Source organism: Mustela putorius, unplaced genomic scaffold (genome assembly GCF_011764305.1).
Source record: "Mustela putorius furo isolate JIRA1106 unplaced genomic scaffold, ASM1176430v1.1 tig00003898_pilon_pilon_pilon, whole genome shotgun sequence".
NCBI classification, from domain to species: Eukaryota; Metazoa; Chordata; class Mammalia; order Carnivora; family Mustelidae; genus Mustela; species Mustela putorius.
The window spans coordinates 20937384-20953055 of record NW_025422047.1 but is presented as its reverse complement, the minus strand read 5'-3'; the positions used below and the strand labels follow the sequence as shown (position 1 = coordinate 20953055).

Sequence of the window (15672 nt, the reverse complement as noted above, 5' to 3'; positions counted from 1 at the left end):
GATCAGGATAATTGAGAGCTCTCAGGAGTCAAGTGCCTTCATTGTACACCATGAGGGGGAGTTTCAGAATGTTCAGATACAGGATGAAGGCCATCATGATTGGTTAGCTGTGAAAGGTGCCCGGAGACCCCTAGTACTCCCAGTGAGACACAGACTTTTTTCCAGTTTGAGCTATTGGTACAGTACTGTGCTACAAGGCAAATACAGTCAGAATCTGGCTTATTCATCCATTAAAATCTTCTAGGTTATTTTCACTGTCAGATCTTACATGAGAACTGAACCTTCTTTTTTTTTTAGTTTAAGATTTTATTTATTTAGGGTTACCTGGGTGGCTCAGTGGGTTAAAGCCTCTGCCTTCACCTCAGGTCATGATCCCAGGGTCCTGGGATTGAGCCCCTCATTAGGCTCTCTGCTCAACAGGGAGCCTGCTTCCTCCTCTCGCTGCCTGCCTCTCTGCCTACTTGTGACAGACAGAGAGCACAAGCAGGGGGAGGGGCAGCGGGAGAAGCAGGCTCCTTGCTGAGCAGAGAGCCTGATGTGAAGCCCGATGCAGGACTGGATCCCAGGATCAGGACCCAAGCCGAAGGCAGACGCTCAACCAACTGAGCCACCCAGATGCTCTAAGAACAGAATCTTCTGTTGGCCTTAACAAATTAGCAGAGGGGCAGAACATGATTCCGAGAGAGCCACTGAGCTGAGTTTGAAATTGTAAAGTGGATTCTATCAAGAAAACCTCATGAGGATGTTATGAGAGTTAAATGAGTTAATATCTGTAGAACACTGAGAACAGGGCTTGCCACCTAGCAAATGCTTTATAACTGTTTAGAATATTAAAAAAGGTAGAGGGGGGAGAAAAATAAATTACATGACTCAGCCAGGAGAGGATGAGGGCAGGAATCAAAGCTTTAATCTGCAGTTAACAATCTTCCCTAAGGGATTAAAAAAAAAAAAAAGGAAACACCAAAATTAGCTTGAGGTACAACCAGGGAAGAAATACAAATGAGACTGGCACTGCCTGTGTGGCCAAGCCAGTTGTTTATGGCCAGTATCTATTCTGACTGGTTAGTGCCCATGCCATACCAGTAGTTAAATATTTTGATTATCATTCCTGCAATAAGAAAGAATTTCCTGGCAATGAAGCTGTTAACAATGGCCAGGATGCCTAGGGAGGGGAGGCTGTAAAGTCTCTATTTTAGGACATTCATCGTAAAATGACATCGTCTGTCTAGAGGCAGGGGAACAGTCTCCCACCTGTAAACAGCTCCTTCAGTGTCCAGATACCTTACTGATCACTGATGAGCTTCTCCCATTTCCCACAGTGCATCTCAACCCTGCTGATGCTGGTCACCAGTGACATGTACACCCTCATCAACTACGTGGGCTTCATCAACTACCTATTCTATGGAGTCACAGTCGCGGGACAAATCGTTCTTCGCTGGCAGAAGCCTGACATCCCCCGCCCTATCAAGGTGCGAGAACCTCCCCTTGAGATCCCTTTCCCCTCCTCTCCAAATCTAGCTGCTGCTCAGATTTTTAAATCCCCTTGTTCTCAGCTGCTGACCACATATATGATCTACCTTCTCTATGATGGTAGTAGACCCTTTGGAAAGCAAGTGCTATGTATAAGTGGGGCAGTCATTTCCATTTTCCACTGGAGACAGGACCAGAACAAATCATAGCTGGAAGAGTAAGTTAGATTAAATGATACTCTCATCATTGTAGTTGTTTCCTACAACTCTTATAAACTCCGGTTGATTTTTCAGGGCTCTCTTACCTCTCTAGCATTTCCATGAATCCACTAGTATGGCCCATCTCCTCCTCCTCCCTCCATCCCATCGCTGAGTTCACTTGAACTATGTCTCCATCCCAGAATGAGTTTCCTTCTCCCATCTGCCTATCCAAATTATAACTATTCTCCACATAGGCCTCAAGTTCCTCCTCTCCCTTGAAGCTTTTCAGTCCACTACAGCCCTCCATGAGCCTCCCTTTTTAAACTACTATAGCCTTATATGTAGTAGTGTGCCTGGTGAACCTACTGATTGCTGCAAGAGATAACTGTGGTGAATGAATGGCATTGCTCAGAATAAAACAGGCGAGAGCATTATGGGTTCTCGTGCAAATTAGAATAGAGCATAGACCTGAGCTATTTGAACAATCCTTTTCTGGAAACAGGAGACTAGATCCTTCAAGAAGATTCTCCCAGCTGGGGATTTCAGCTTTCCAAATCTGTTTTCCACCACCACTTTCCTGTCACTCTTAGAAAGCTTGCTAGAGGGATGACAAGGTAGAGTAACCCTCCCTCCTCCCAACACTTGCATACCCTCTGAGATGACAAGGAAGAGAAAAGCAGCTAGATGTGGAGTCTTGAAGAAGACTCTACTGGGCACTCCCACCTGTGGCCAACAAGATGGCCAATAAGCCCATAGAGCTGATGCTTCTTTCTGAATAAAATCAAAGTCCCAGAGTGCCTGACAGTATGGTAGGTTTCCTGACTTCTTGGATCTTAGCAGACTTACCTTCTCAGATTGCTTGAGAAAAACACATTGAGACTGATCCTGAAAAGAAGGATGGACATTTGCCACATGGTGCCCAGATGAGGGCCCTACCTCGAACTGGGAAAGGAACAAGGAGTATGACAGACCTGGGCCACTTCCTTCTTGCCCCTCACTCATTTCTCCACCTCTCTTCTACTCTAGGATGTCAGCAAACATATACCAATAAACCAGAGAGCCTATCAGTCCCCATGGGCTTCCCTGGCTGAAGCATGGATGACAAGGACTTGTTTAGCCTCTGCCCAGGAGAAAAGAGAAAGGAATGAGGATCATTCCCTTCCTAGTTGCCCTTCCTCTTCCCGTCCTACTACCCAAGTTCACCAACGTTTGTTGACATGACACTTGATCTATCAGGGCTTGGGGTGTGGGAGCCAGAGAGCCAAGTGAAGCCTAGCCTTTGCCCTCAAAGGTGCCTCTCTGTGGATTGAGAAGAGAGAGGACACCCTGATCCTGAGGACCACGGGATCCACACATCTAACAGCACATCTGTTCCACAGATCAACCTGCTGTTCCCCGTCATCTACCTGCTGTTCTGGGCCTTTCTGCTGATCTTTAGCCTGTGGTCAGAGCCCGTGGTGTGTGGCATTGGCCTGGCCATCATGCTGACAGGAGTGCCCGTCTATTTCCTGGGTGTTTACTGGCAACACAAGCCCAAGTGTTTCAATAACTTCATTGGTGAGTTGTTAAAAATGCCGGGTGGCGGGGCACCTGGGTGGCTCAGTGAGTTAAAGCCTCTGCCTTCGGCTTAGGTCATGATCTCAGGATCCGGGGATCGAGCCCCGCATCAGGCTCTCTGCCCAGTGGGGAGCCTGCTTTCTCCTTAAAAAAAAAAAAAAAAAACGCCAGGTGGCTAGAGGATCTCCTTGTCTGAGTTAGGTCTCCTGGTCAGGAGACCTAGGCTGGTCCACAGAGCCCTGGAGAAGAAGATGGGGCAGGGAAGTGTGGGTGCCTTCCCAGAGACCTCTGAGGAGAGGAGAACAGCTGAGGTTTGCACACAGACCCTAGAGCTGGAAGAATAGGCACCCTGACAGCCATTCTGTAGGAGCTGCCTGGGGGAGAGGCCAAGGGAGATCCTGGAACTGGTAGTCACGAGGCTTAGAGAAGGTGGGGGACTCCGGCTTTGATGAGAAGGGGCAACCAGCAGACGGGCTGCTCAGAGCCACAGGAAGAGGCAAGGTGGCTGTCTCCTGGAATGGAAGTCTCCTGAAGGCACCAGGGCTCTGCTGAGGCAACACATGGGGCAGGGGAGTGGAGCAGGGTCATGGCCGGCTTGGCGGGGTGGGTGGGATGCTCAGCACTGACCCATTCTGTGTAACTTCCCATAGAGTCACTAACCCTCGTGAGCCAGAAGATGTGTGTGGTTGTGTACCCCAAGATGGAAGCAGGCTCGGGTAAAGAGGAGATAAATGAGGACCCAGAGGAGCAGCGGCAGCCCATCTACCAACCCACGGCCTCCAAGGACAAGGATTCGGAGCAGCCCCAACCCTGAGAACCACCATCGCCTCTCAGCTGGCTCCTTCCTCCTATACCCCCTTTTTGCTCTCCTTCCCTGCCTAGGTACCCCCAATACACACACACTACACACACACACACACACGGTGTGTCCAGCAGGAGCAGAACCTGGGTGTGGGTGGTAAGAAACTATAGACAAATACACTGACATTTGTACCCAAAGAACCAGCCTCTCGCCACCAGGGCCTGTGTCCAAAACCCTCACCAGGGCTGCTCCAAGAAGTGGGAGGAGAGTGGAGCTTCTGGCGGTACCCCACAGGGCCCTCTACCCTGTACTTGCCTCCTCAGGAGCCCAGTCAGTACTGCCTTCCCTCCCCATTCCTGAGCCCAAGGGAGGCCTCTGCTCAGAGAACCAGAAGCAACAGTGAGTCAGTTGGGGAGGGACAGACTTAGGCAAATCTGTCATCTTTAAAGGTCAGCTGGAGAGACTGATATCCCCCTCCCTTTACTAGGGACCCAAGAAATGAGAGATGCTTCCCTCTGCCCTCTCCTCTCCCCCTCCCCATCGTGCCTCCCCTCACCCCAGCTTGAGCTCCCTGTCCAGAACAAGGTTCCTGGCAGGACACCACCTCCCTACTGAGCTAAGGACCAATGAGCAGGAGAACTGCCCCCTCCCCCTAACCCAAGCCAGGCCTGTGGAACAGATTGGGAAAGGCTCAAATTGCAGAAACCCAGCCCTGCCCCATCTCCTGCATCCTGACCCCCACTTGGTGCCAAAGCTTCCTGAAGCCAGAAAGTCTTCTTATTTTCCATGTAGAGGACATTTCTCTCCTAATGGCAAAGCTGCTTAGCTCCTCCCTCCCCACTCCAGTGAGAAGGAACAGTCACTCCACGATCCCTGCAGCTACGTCCCCACATACCTCCATGGAACCAGCACTGCTGGTGGCCCCCATTGTGCCCTTTCCCTCTTCTCTGGCTTGGCTCCGGGACCAACCGGTATGAAGGATCCCAAGACCTTCAGGCCGGAAACCCAAGCCAAATCAGCCTTAAATCACTTCCTATCCAAGAACTGGACCTAAAAATACTCCCTGATTTCTAACCCTCAGGACAGACCTGGTATGAAAAGCCTTCCTGGAATGGAGGGTGCTTTCCCACCCACCCCCCAGAAGTGTGCCCATCCCATAACCTCAGATACTATGTGGGGAGAGAGTGTCTTCTGAAGGCCAGTTCCTTCCTCCTCCCCCAACTCGGGCACCTCCCCTTCTGGTCCCACCACTGCCCTGTCTTGGGACAGCCTCCCAAACAGAATGAAAGGGCAGTGGCAGAAAGTACACATTTTGGAGACACATTCTGGTTTGCGCACTTCTGGCCGTCCTGTGGGCAGAGGCTGCCTTTCCCTGCGCTCCGAGGGAACACCACCATGTTTACCCTGGGCCTTGCAGCCTCCCTATCACACTTGATGTGCTAAGGACTAGGATCCTTTCATCCCAAAGCAGGAGGGCCCCCTTTCCTACCTCCCCCTACCACCTGCTTAGACTAGAATATGCTGGGAGTCTTCCTGGCTTGCTTGGCTTTCCCAGCTTCCTACCTGTCCTGCCTGACTGCCTCCCCCCAACCCCAACTGGTGAGATGTCAGGTTTGGTTTGAGTTCCGGTCCCTTCAGAGTGGACCCCAGGTGGGCTGGGCCTGGCCCCTGGAAGGTCAGGGGACCACCCTCCTGTTCCCTCTTCTCATTCCTCCAACCTCCATCCCTCCTTCAATTGTTAGGGTTTATTTGTTTGTTCATTTGTTTCATAAAGTGAATGCCTTACTTTTTTGGATAAATATTTTTGAAGCTGGCATTTCTATTTCTTTTAAATTTTTTAATGTAAGGTTGTTTGGGTGGGGAGGGCATTAGTTATACCTGGATAATAATCTTCTGTCTTTGAGTTGGTCTAGGGTTAGAGTTTGTTTTGTGGAGGGTTTTTTTTTTTTTTTCTTTTGATGTAATAAAATTTTAAATTGAAACGAAGTTGTTGGTGGTAGTAATTCAGTGACCTTCTGAGACAGAGTCCCTGGGCATTTCCTATCTTCGTCAGGACTTTGGTTGCTAAGTTCCTTCCTGGATGGCATTCCCAGAGGCCCTTGCTCTGTCCCAGGGACCCAGTACCAGCACACTCAACTCTCTCGCGTTTTTTGGTGGGGAGGGGTTGGTTTTTAACTACCTTCATTTTGAACCAATAACTTCATTTCTTCAGTGAAGTCCCAAAGTGTTCATTAAGTTCCTGCAAACTAGCTAGGAAGAACATCGCCACTGCCCAGGTGGGAAAGTAGATGGCAGACAGGACTTAGCTGAGTGGAGGGAGGCAATGGCAGAGTGGTTCTCCAAGGTCTGGTCAGCCAAGTCTTCTGGCACTGGGACAGCTGGCACTGAATGGGAAAGGAAGGGATGGACTGAGCCTATGGAGAGAAGCCAGGGGCACTTAGGAAAGCAGCCAGCCAGATCCGAGGGGTTTGACAGAAGGCACTGGGATGTGAGGCAGGGTCCCCTCAGCTGCATGGAGCTGAATGAGAGGGCTGTGTCTAGTCGGCGGTCTAGGAAGGCTGTTGAGTGGGGACAAAGGAGGAACCAGGTACGGTAGGGACACATCCACTGGTGATTGGGGTTAATTGCTGGAGGAAGTTGATGGGATTAGACCCAGTGCTTGGAGTGCCTCCTTCGTGGGCAGCCGTCCCAGCTGCCTGTTCTAGGGCAGCATTACTCCAGAGCCTGCACGTCTGACAGACATGGGCAGGGGAGGGGGGGTGTTAAGACATCATCCTCCACCATGAGGGACACGTGAGGACACAGGCAGGCAAAACGCCTCACTCCCAGTCCCCACCCAGCCCCAACACTCCTCATCTGTGGCTGGCATTTTTCTCAGCTGAGGCTGGAGGCGTGCCAGTCACAGGGCACAGCTGCTTGGCTCTAAGTTCCAGCTCAGCAGCCACCAAACAGCTGTGTGTCCTTGGGCAAGTCACCTAACCTATTTAGTACTTTCTGAGAAAAGAAAAAAAAAAGGTTGAACCGAATCTCAAAGCTTTCCTCAATCTTCAGCCCAAGGTTGTCCCCAGATACTGATGGCAAAACTGGGCAGAGACCAGTCTTATGCAAGAGGCTGTCCCCGAGGTCTCAAATCCACACTTTTGAACTGCTTCTTCCCCAACACACACACTTTTCCTTTCCATGGGCTGCCACTGTATTTTCCATGTTGCCCTGTTCCAGCAAGTCCGGCCCTCCCCAAAGCCCCTCTCGCTCTGTGGAGACACTCGCTCCTATCCATCACCAGCAGCCCCCCTCCCCACATAAGTGACACATGCTGATCTTTTTAATCTGGGCCATGGTAAATATGAGTGTCCTCCAGAACACAAGGTATTTATGTTTAGCCTGGGCCTTTATCCAGTCTTAACCCTGTCAGTCCCTTTAATGGTAGGAATTCAGATGCTCTGACCTTAGGGAATGGGGGGGGGCACCAAAATCATAGCTGCATAAGCATTCATTCGTTAGTCACACAACACACTTTATAACCATTGTGTCCACGGAGTTTTTTAGTTGCTGTGAGAATAACAAACTTATTCCTGAAGTTTCTGGGTCAGCACAGATTTCAAACGCTTTGTTCCATTGTCTTCATAAAAATATTCATACTTGACAATCTACCTTTCCTTAATTTTTATCCAGGCTATACGGTCACCACAGCTGAAAAGTTTCAAAAAATGGATCTGACCCTACCCTTGAGGAGCAAATCGTCTACAGGGAAAGAAGGCGAGAACACTCCTGGCACACACGCACTGCTGACTGCCCACTTGGGGAGGGGGGACCTCCAGCCATGGCAGACAGGAGCCGAATCTGCCAGATCCCCAGAGTCTGCACTGTGTCTGCTACTTCCGTGCCCCAAAATGCCTGTTAAACTGAGGCATCAGATGGGGCTGTAGATAATGTCTGCTTAGGACACTCAGATAAACTGCGGGCGGTGGTGGGAGGAATGGCGGAAGACTCAACATTGCTCTCCATACAAAGTTTCATTAAACAATCTGACAAAGTAGAAGTTACTACTGCCATTTTACAAGTAAGGTTAAATAACTTGCCCAAGGTCACCAGACTGGGATGTGACAGAGGCAGGATTTAAGCCTGGGTCTCTCTGACACTCCACTGCTGCCGTGCTTGGCTGGCTCCCTGTTGTAAAGACTTGGTGAAGGAGGTGATCTTTGAACTGAGGCCTTTTACAAAGTCACTAAGAAAATATACCTGCATTGTTTCCATTAAGGCAAACAGGTAGCAACTGAAGCAGAAAGGAGAAAGAAAGCCTGCTGCTCAGGGAGGGCTTCATTCCACACCTGAGCAACTCCACAGAACCCAAGAATCCCCCAGCTCTTGTCTGGGACTGCCCTCCCCACCCCTGCTCCTGTCCAGACCCCCCTCCTCCCCTGTCTAGACATCCAGAATGCTGCCTGCCCTCCCCAAACTCCTCAGTTACTGGGAAACGTAATGTCAGTACTCCAGCAACGTCAGCCACCAGCCTAGAAGGTGAGGGACCGGAGGGAGATCACTTATCTCCCCCTGGCCCCAGCCTTTCTCATTTCCTGCCGGCTCTATTTGCACACTTCCCTGCTTCCTCCAGCGCCCCGTTCACTGGCTTCTGACGCAGTCGTCCCGCCGGCCCCCACCCCCCACCCCTCCACCCCCGCCTCCCACCCCCGCGGCAGACTGAGGGCAAACAGGGCTCTCTGAGTCACACAGCTCCCCCTTTCTCTATTCCTAATTGCCTAGGGTTTTCAAGAACTAACCCACTGCCTTTTCCCCCCAAGAGCAAAGCTGTATCCTTGTCTGACCTTGGGCGGTTGGGCCTTTCAGCCTCGTTTCCCTCCTTGATAAGGCAGATTTAAAATGGCATCGGTCTTGCTTTCCTTCCTACTTAACTCACATGGAACCGATCCGTCTGGAAAAGTGAATGTTTCAATGACCAAAAAGAGCATAACTCCAGAAAACGTCAGGCCTTAACCGTCATCACTACTTCAAAGTCGGAGAGGGCTAGAATTTCTGCTCATTGAGACACGACCCTCGCCCCAGTCCTCTCACCCTGCCCACTCCCCCAGTAACTGCGCTGCAAGACCCCACCTCACCACGATTCCCCTCCTTCCTCCCAGAGGCCCGACAGGGTCCTGCCCTTGCAAGGGCTGCAGAAGCCTGCCCCCTGCCGTCCACCTGATGCCTGACCACAGCAGCCCCTCCAGTTCCGAATTATGGACCAATATTGCCGCCTGCCGGTCAACAGAGGCATTCCTGCCAAACTGAGGTAGTTCAAGCTCTGATTACCTGTTTGACCCTAGGTCCTTTGAAAGGGAGATGAGATCAATACCTACCCAACCTACCCTTCCGGTCCCTGAGCTCTGTCTCCAGGATGCACACAGATCTCCCAATGCCAGGTCAGGGCTCCCAGAGAAAGGACCCTAAACTGTGCCCAGAAAGCTCCTGGGGTTGATGGGGTGGTGGGGAGCAAGGGAGGGAGGAAGATGCTGTCTGGAAGGGTAACTAGCCTGACGCAGAGGCAGGCCTGTCTGCACCTGCTTACTCTATTTTACCATTCAGTGCCACCCATATCCCATCTGCGTCTGTCCCCCCTGTGGCCTGGCCCTTGGTATACCCTACTTGTTAAACCTTCTGACCTCCATGGGGTGCTCCCAGCATTTGCCAATGATCAAAGAGCCAGTGACGCATTTCTGCATCCTTTCCCTCTTCTGGACCTCTAGTCCCTTTTGTAGGTGAAATTCAAGGTAAAAACAGAACCACAGCAATGCCTCTAACAGGAGAGAGTGGGGAGTTCCCAGAGGAAAAAGAAAAGGGAAGGGAAAGGGGGCCCAAAGTGCCGAGCATGGGCTTCTCCTGGAGCCCCTGAAGCAGTCCCAGGAAGAGATGATGACAAAAGAGAAGGCTTCTCAAGCCTCACAAGAGGAAGTGGACCCAAGAGACACGCATCGAGGTCAGAGAAGGGCCATGCAGGAGGAAAGACAGCAAGCTGAGCTGCAGGGAGTGCTTGAGCCTTGTGGCCCCAGGCACAGGAAACAGGGCTGAGCCCCAGGGTGGGAGCAGGGGACCCAGCGACAACCTGAGGCTCCCACAGTGCAGGGCAGCTGGAAGGGGGAGCACTGGAGCCACCCACCAGAGGAGTGCAGCTGTTGGCTCCTGGGGCAGGGGCCTGCCTGGGTCTGGGGCACAGGGCCCAAGTCGGGAGCAGGTGCCTTAGCCCAGCCTTGGCAGTGAGCGACAGTGCCAGGCTGCTAGGGCCACCCTGGGCTAGAAGCATCAGAGGGTTTGAGCTATTGCACAAAAACCTAGCAAATGAGCATGCTCTGCACCACAGGACCCCGTGTAGGGCTTGTTCGCAGAACTTATCACTATAACCCCCTCAAACAACGCCCCTGGCCTGCCCCCAAAAGAATGCCCTGGGGGTGGGGCTACAAAAGGAAAGGACTGCCCCTGGGGGGAGGTGGAGCCCAGCCTTGCTGGGGGACAGAGAGGGAGGCGTGTCAAGGGAGGAGCTCAGATCAGGTGGGGGGTCGGCACTGGAAGAGGGTTTTTTCTGTTCATTTCTGACTTGGCACCTCGTTCTTCTGCACAGAACTTTTTGGAAGTTGGAGGGAGGAGGACACTCAGAGTGAGGTGTTGCCTTCAGCGAGGACTCTGGAATCCCCTGGACTCAAGAGGGAAGGGGGAGGCATTCCCAGAAGCATCAGCCAGGCATCTCAGAACCCTGGCTTGGACCCTGACTAAGGAGTGCTCCCAACTGCTAAATAGGCCAGGGCCCCCTTTCTTTAAGCCCTGCATCCCTCCCTCTGGGGTGCACCCTGCCCCTCCCTAAGTCACCCCAGGGAGAGAGAGGGGGAAAAAAAGGGAAGAGAAAAGAGGCATTGACTACAGAGGAAGGAAAAGGAAACAGCAGAGGTGGGAGGAGAGAGGCCACTCAGGAGTGGGTGACAGAGGAGAACGGAGAGGGCAGATCTAGGGCAGATCTAGGGCAGGGGGAGATAGGGAGAGGGCAGGCAGAGCATCCCAGAGGGTGCCCCAAGAGTAGGGTGGCAGGGGCGGGGAGCCGAGGGGGCGGGCCGGCCATGTCCCACGGGACCTACTACGAGTGTGAGCCCCGGGCTGGCCAGCAGCCTCTTGAGTTCTCAGGGGGCCGAGCGGGGCCCGGGGAGCTGGGGGACATGTGTGAGCATGAAGCTTCCATCGACCTCTCTGCCTACATCGAGTCTGGGGAGGAACAGCTCCTCTCCGACCTCTTCGCAGTGAAGCCGGCACCTGAGGCCCGAGGCCTTAAGGGACCCGGAACCCCTGCCTTTCCCCACTACCTGCCGCCGGACCCACGGCCCTTCGCCTACCCCCCACATACCTTCGGCCCTGACAGGAAGGCCTTGGGGTCTGGCATCTACAGCAGCCCAGGGAGCTATGACCCCAGGGCTGTGGCTGTGAAGGAGGAGCCTCGGGGGCCAGAGGGCAGCCGAGGGGCCAGCCGCGGCAGCTATAATCCCCTACAGTATCAAGTAGCACACTGCGGGCAGACGGCCATGCACCTGCCCCCGGCCCTGGCAGCGCCCAGCCAGCCCCTGCGCGTCCTCAAGGTAAGTGCAGGTCAGATCTCATTCCTGCCACCCAGGGGCTGGAGGGAGACCAATGCGTGTGGGGCACTCTGCACTCTGTTTGCGCTCAGGGGTCCGTGTTTGGTGTTGCTCTGGGAGACCCACCCACCCCCAAACCCTCTGTGCTCACCACACCACCATGACCCTGCTTTGCTTTTCTGTCACTTCCTTCTCACCCTGAACCCCACCATGTGGCTGGGATCCCGGCGTTCCACAGTCCAGGCTGTCCTACTGGCCAGCTGACCTGCCCAGACCTCGGGACCCATCACTCCCTTCCAGGAGGGAAGGAAGTTTCTCTGCTGCCTGCTTCTGGAAGGGGAAATGCCTACCGATTCTAAGATTAGAGCCTCAAAAGAAATTGAAGGAAAGTGTCCTCAGACAGTGTGGGAATGGGAAAGAGAGTCTGGGTCAGAGCAGGGGCCCCCTCTGCACGCGGGGAGGTGGGGGGGTGCTATGGCTGTCCTGACTGTGAGACCAGAGCTGGCTCTGGACCCCGGACCTGTTTGATGCCTGGGCGTTCTCCGACTGCTGCGATTCCCGCCCGGCAGCCACTCTGCGTCCTGGCCAGCCCTCACCTCTGGTCGGTCTGTGCCTTCCCCCTCCAGGCCCCTGTGGCCGCCGCCGCAACCCCCTGCAGCCCCCTCCTCAAGGCGCCATCCCCAGCTGGCCCCTCGCACAAAGGCAAGAAGGCGGTGAACAAGGACAGCCTGGAGTACAGGCTGCGGAGGGAGCGGAACAACATCGCCGTGCGCAAGAGCCGCGACAAGGCCAAGAGGCGCATCCTGGAGACGCAGCAGAAGGTGCTGGAGTACATGGCGGAGAATGAGCGCCTCCGCAGTCGCGTGGAGCAGCTGACCCAGGAGCTGGACACCCTTCGAAACCTCTTCCGGCAGATCCCGGAGGCCGCCAGCCTCATCAAAGGCGTGGGGGGCTGCAGCTGAGCCAGGCTGACAGACTATGGCACCAGCCCCACCCCCTGCCCTGGCCCAGTCTGACTCTGGGGATACCTACCCTGCTGGAGGCCTAGAGCCCCTCATGGGCCAAGCCTGAGGCAGAGACCGTGGACAAATGGCAGCGGGTGGCAAGGGAGGAGGGCAGACCCCAGCATAATGATTCTGTGGCCGAATAAAATTGCACTATGACTCAGTAATGGGCCTACACCCTGGGCCTGGGAATTGGGGGGGTGCACATGGGACATGGGGGCTCCAAGGGCAGTGAGGGCCTGTTGCTGGGTCTGCATATCTCTTGGTTCTATTCCCAGATGAATATCCAAGAATAGAGATACACTGCCCACAGCTTGCCCACAGCACACCACACGGCCAGGCTGTGTGTCTGCCACTCTGCTCCTCTCTCCTCCTGCCCCCACCCGAGCCTGCTCTGTCCTTCTAGATGATGAAGGCACCCCACCCGACAACCCCACTGGGCCTGCAGCAGCCTCAGGATACTTCCCTAACGGAGTTCTGTGGCTTGTGGGGGGAGATCCCAGTGCCACCCAGTCCCTTGTATCTAGGTCTGCTGACCCCAGTGCCTCGAAATATGGGTTTGGGAGCTCCAGTCAGGTTCCAGATGGCTCTGCCATATTTAGGGCTCCCTAGCTCTGCAGCCAGGACTCGACCACTTCTCTCTGGTTCCACAACTTGAGCCCACCAGCCTGACATCCGCCACCCCCCACCCCGTGGCTCCCACCCACTCCCTCATTGTCCCTCACTCCCTGGGACTCAGGTGCCCCATAGCACTAGAATCTGAGTGCCTGGGGGAAGACTCCATTGGGAAAGGCCTCGAGACCTCTGTGAACAGGAGAAAGTTGATAATGAGGAAAATAATCCACCTGTGCCAGTGAAACCCCCTCATGTGAAGCGTATCCTCTTTCATAGAGCTCTAGCCCAAGGGCATCCATCTGGATCTCCCTCCTGTTTTTGCTAGCTGTACAATGCGAACCAGTTACCTCTCTGTGTGCCTCAGTTTCCCCATCTGCACCATAGAAAGAGGCAGCATTAGTACCCACCTCACAGTGTTGTTGTATTCATAGACAAACATGGCCTGGCACATGGTAAGATGACCAGTCATTATTATTCCATTTTGCTAGAACTGAAAGGACCTTAGGATCTCATCTAAACTTCTCACTTTGCAGGTGAGGAAACTGAGGCCTTGGGTGGGGAGGGTGTGGTGGTGGGGTGCTTAGCCAGAGTCACACAATTGCTTAGAGGCAGCGCCAAAAATAGCTCCAAAAAAATCACGGATCTCCGGAGGTGCTGGAGGAGACCTCAAGAGATCGTCTGGTGGGCTTTGGCCTCAGACGAGCAAGATAGTGAGAGCCACATCTTACAGATAAAGCGGCTGAGGGCCAGAGGGGATAAGAGACATTCTCCTGACACTCTCTCTGTCCCTTTGCTGTGTCAGCACAGGGCATCTTCTCTAGGCCATGCTCACGCCCTCCCCACAGAGGCACACCGCACGGGGCGGGCCTGCCAGTCCCATTCAGCAAGTAACCAAGGACTGTCGAGACACAAGACACAGTGCGGGCCAGAGTATCTCCCAGACCACCAATGTTATGTAGGCCCCTGCTGAGAAAGCCTGAGTTGGAGGTCAAGGAATAACTTTCTGAGAGGGGAAAGGCAGGATCCTCTCAGTCTCTTCTCTCTCTCCCACCCTTCCCCTTATTTCCACACCCCTAGCGGCAGAGACTTCCTATGTGTTGGGCACCTGTGTGCACCATGCCTGCCTCACCTAGGACTCAGCCCCTCTCCTGTCTTTGCCTCTGTGTCCGTCAGGCCCTCTCTCCTTCACCTGTCCCTGGAGCCTACTATCCCAGATCTGGTCTGGGTAGATAAATTCGAACTCGCTGGATGGTTTATTCCCTCACCAGTGGGCGTCCTGAAGTCATTAGGGGGAGGTTTCCGTCTCCACGGATGCCCAGGAGAATCCTGTACCTCGCTTCTAGCCCAGGGGGATGGGGTTGCATAAGGGGGGTTTGTACAGAACAGGGTAAGTGACTCAACCTCCGGATTTCCTCCTCTCAGCTCAAGACCACTGCCCCTTGACTTATTTTCAAGGTTTTGGATGATGGGATCTTCGGTTGCTTCAGCATCAGCCCGGAGCTGCTTTCCCACCATTCGGAACTGGGTCTCCTCCCAGCCCCCCACCACCCTGCGGCTCCTTGAGGCGGGAGCCTGGCACCAGGGCTGCAGAAGAGTAACGGCCCCAGCTTCAGAAAAGAGCACACCTGGTCCGTGCATGAGCACAGTGGCGAGCATGGCCCCAAATCTCTGGCAGATCACGTCCCAGGGAGGTGACAGGTAGTCACACTTTCTGAATCAGGCTTTTCACCTGGCCTCGACTGGTGTGGGCCAGAGTAGACTTATTCAACAAGTATTTGTTGAACATCTTTCCTCTTGTGGGCCCTTGTCGGGTGTCAAGAACACTGTGGTGACCGAGACAGACCCAGGTCTTAGCCGAATGGGCGGGAAGAAAAAGGCACCACGCTAGTGCACACTAGGTGTCTTCCTTTGCCCTTCTAGATCCCCTCCACCCCTGGTCATCCTGCTGTGCTCCAGGTGGGACAGGATGGTGCACGGAGAATAAAGTTGAGTGCTTATTCCCTAGCTCTCTCTTGTCGGGGACGGGCACCTTCCATTGTCCCCTCTCACAGATGCCACCCTTATGGCCTTGGGGGCAGTAACGGAGCCTGCGGCAGCTAGTCAGTGTCTTCATCTTTCCTTGCAGCTCTCCCTCAGTCCTGTTCCTTCACACCTCTACAAAGCACTTTTAGTAAATTCATTAATTACTCCACTCGGGAAAACCAAATACACAAGCAGGAAGGGAGGTTATTTCTGCTGGGGTGGTCAAGGACAGCTTCTCTGAGGAGGTGACATTGAAGTTGAAACCTAAAAAATTTCTGGGAGGAGGCAGACGTGCCAAATTGGCGGGGAGGCCTAAGACATCCGATGATCAAGAAAAAGAAAGGAAGCCAAGGAGCCTGGCTGAATGGAAAGGAGGAGGAAAGGGAAGAGCAAGA

The 15672-nt window shown here is 53.7% G+C and overlaps 2 protein-coding genes across 7 annotated transcripts in view; both read left to right on the top strand.

Moving 5' to 3' along the window:
• Positions 1-6015, top strand: part of SLC7A8 (solute carrier family 7 member 8) — a 50342-nt gene extending 44327 nt beyond the window's left edge. For all 5 annotated transcript variants that reach the window (XM_004755327.3, XM_004755326.3, XM_004755325.3 and 2 more), the window contains 3 exons: positions 1320-1469; positions 3050-3227; positions 3878-6015. In XM_004755327.3, coding sequence (XP_004755384.1) covers positions 1320-1469; positions 3050-3227; positions 3878-4041 — 492 coding nt within the window. In that variant the 3' untranslated portion in view covers positions 4042-6015. The remainder of the gene's footprint in view (positions 1-1319; positions 1470-3049; positions 3228-3877) is intronic.
• Positions 6016-10582: 4567 nt separating this feature from the next.
• On the top strand, positions 10583-12807 carry CEBPE (CCAAT enhancer binding protein epsilon). Of its 2 annotated transcripts, none has more exons than XM_045067865.1 (2): positions 10583-11639; positions 11875-12256. In XM_045067865.1, the coding sequence occupies exons 1-2, from the start codon at positions 11130-11132 to the stop codon at positions 12121-12123; spliced, it is 759 nt and encodes a 252-aa protein (XP_044923800.1). In that variant the 5' UTR covers positions 10583-11129; the 3' UTR covers positions 12124-12256. The 2 variants fall into 2 exon arrangements, with proteins under 2 accessions (XP_044923800.1, XP_004755386.1); XM_004755329.3 differs by lacking the exon at positions 11875-12256 and adding an exon at positions 12263-12807 and having other exon boundaries at positions 10602-11639.
• The last annotated feature ends 2865 nt before the right edge of the window (positions 12808-15672 follow it).

What these genes read in the sequence shown, in the direction of transcription:
- CEBPE (XM_004755329.3), top strand. Translation starts at nt 11,130, where the DNA reads ATGTCCCACGGGACCTACTACGAGTGTGAGCCCCGGGCTGGCCAGCAG. An exon ending in AGCCCCTGCGCGTCCTCAAG is followed by an intron (nt 11,640 to 12,262) that starts GTAAGTGCAGGT and finishes TTCCCCCTCCAG; the next exon opens with GCCCCTGTGGCCGCCGCCGC.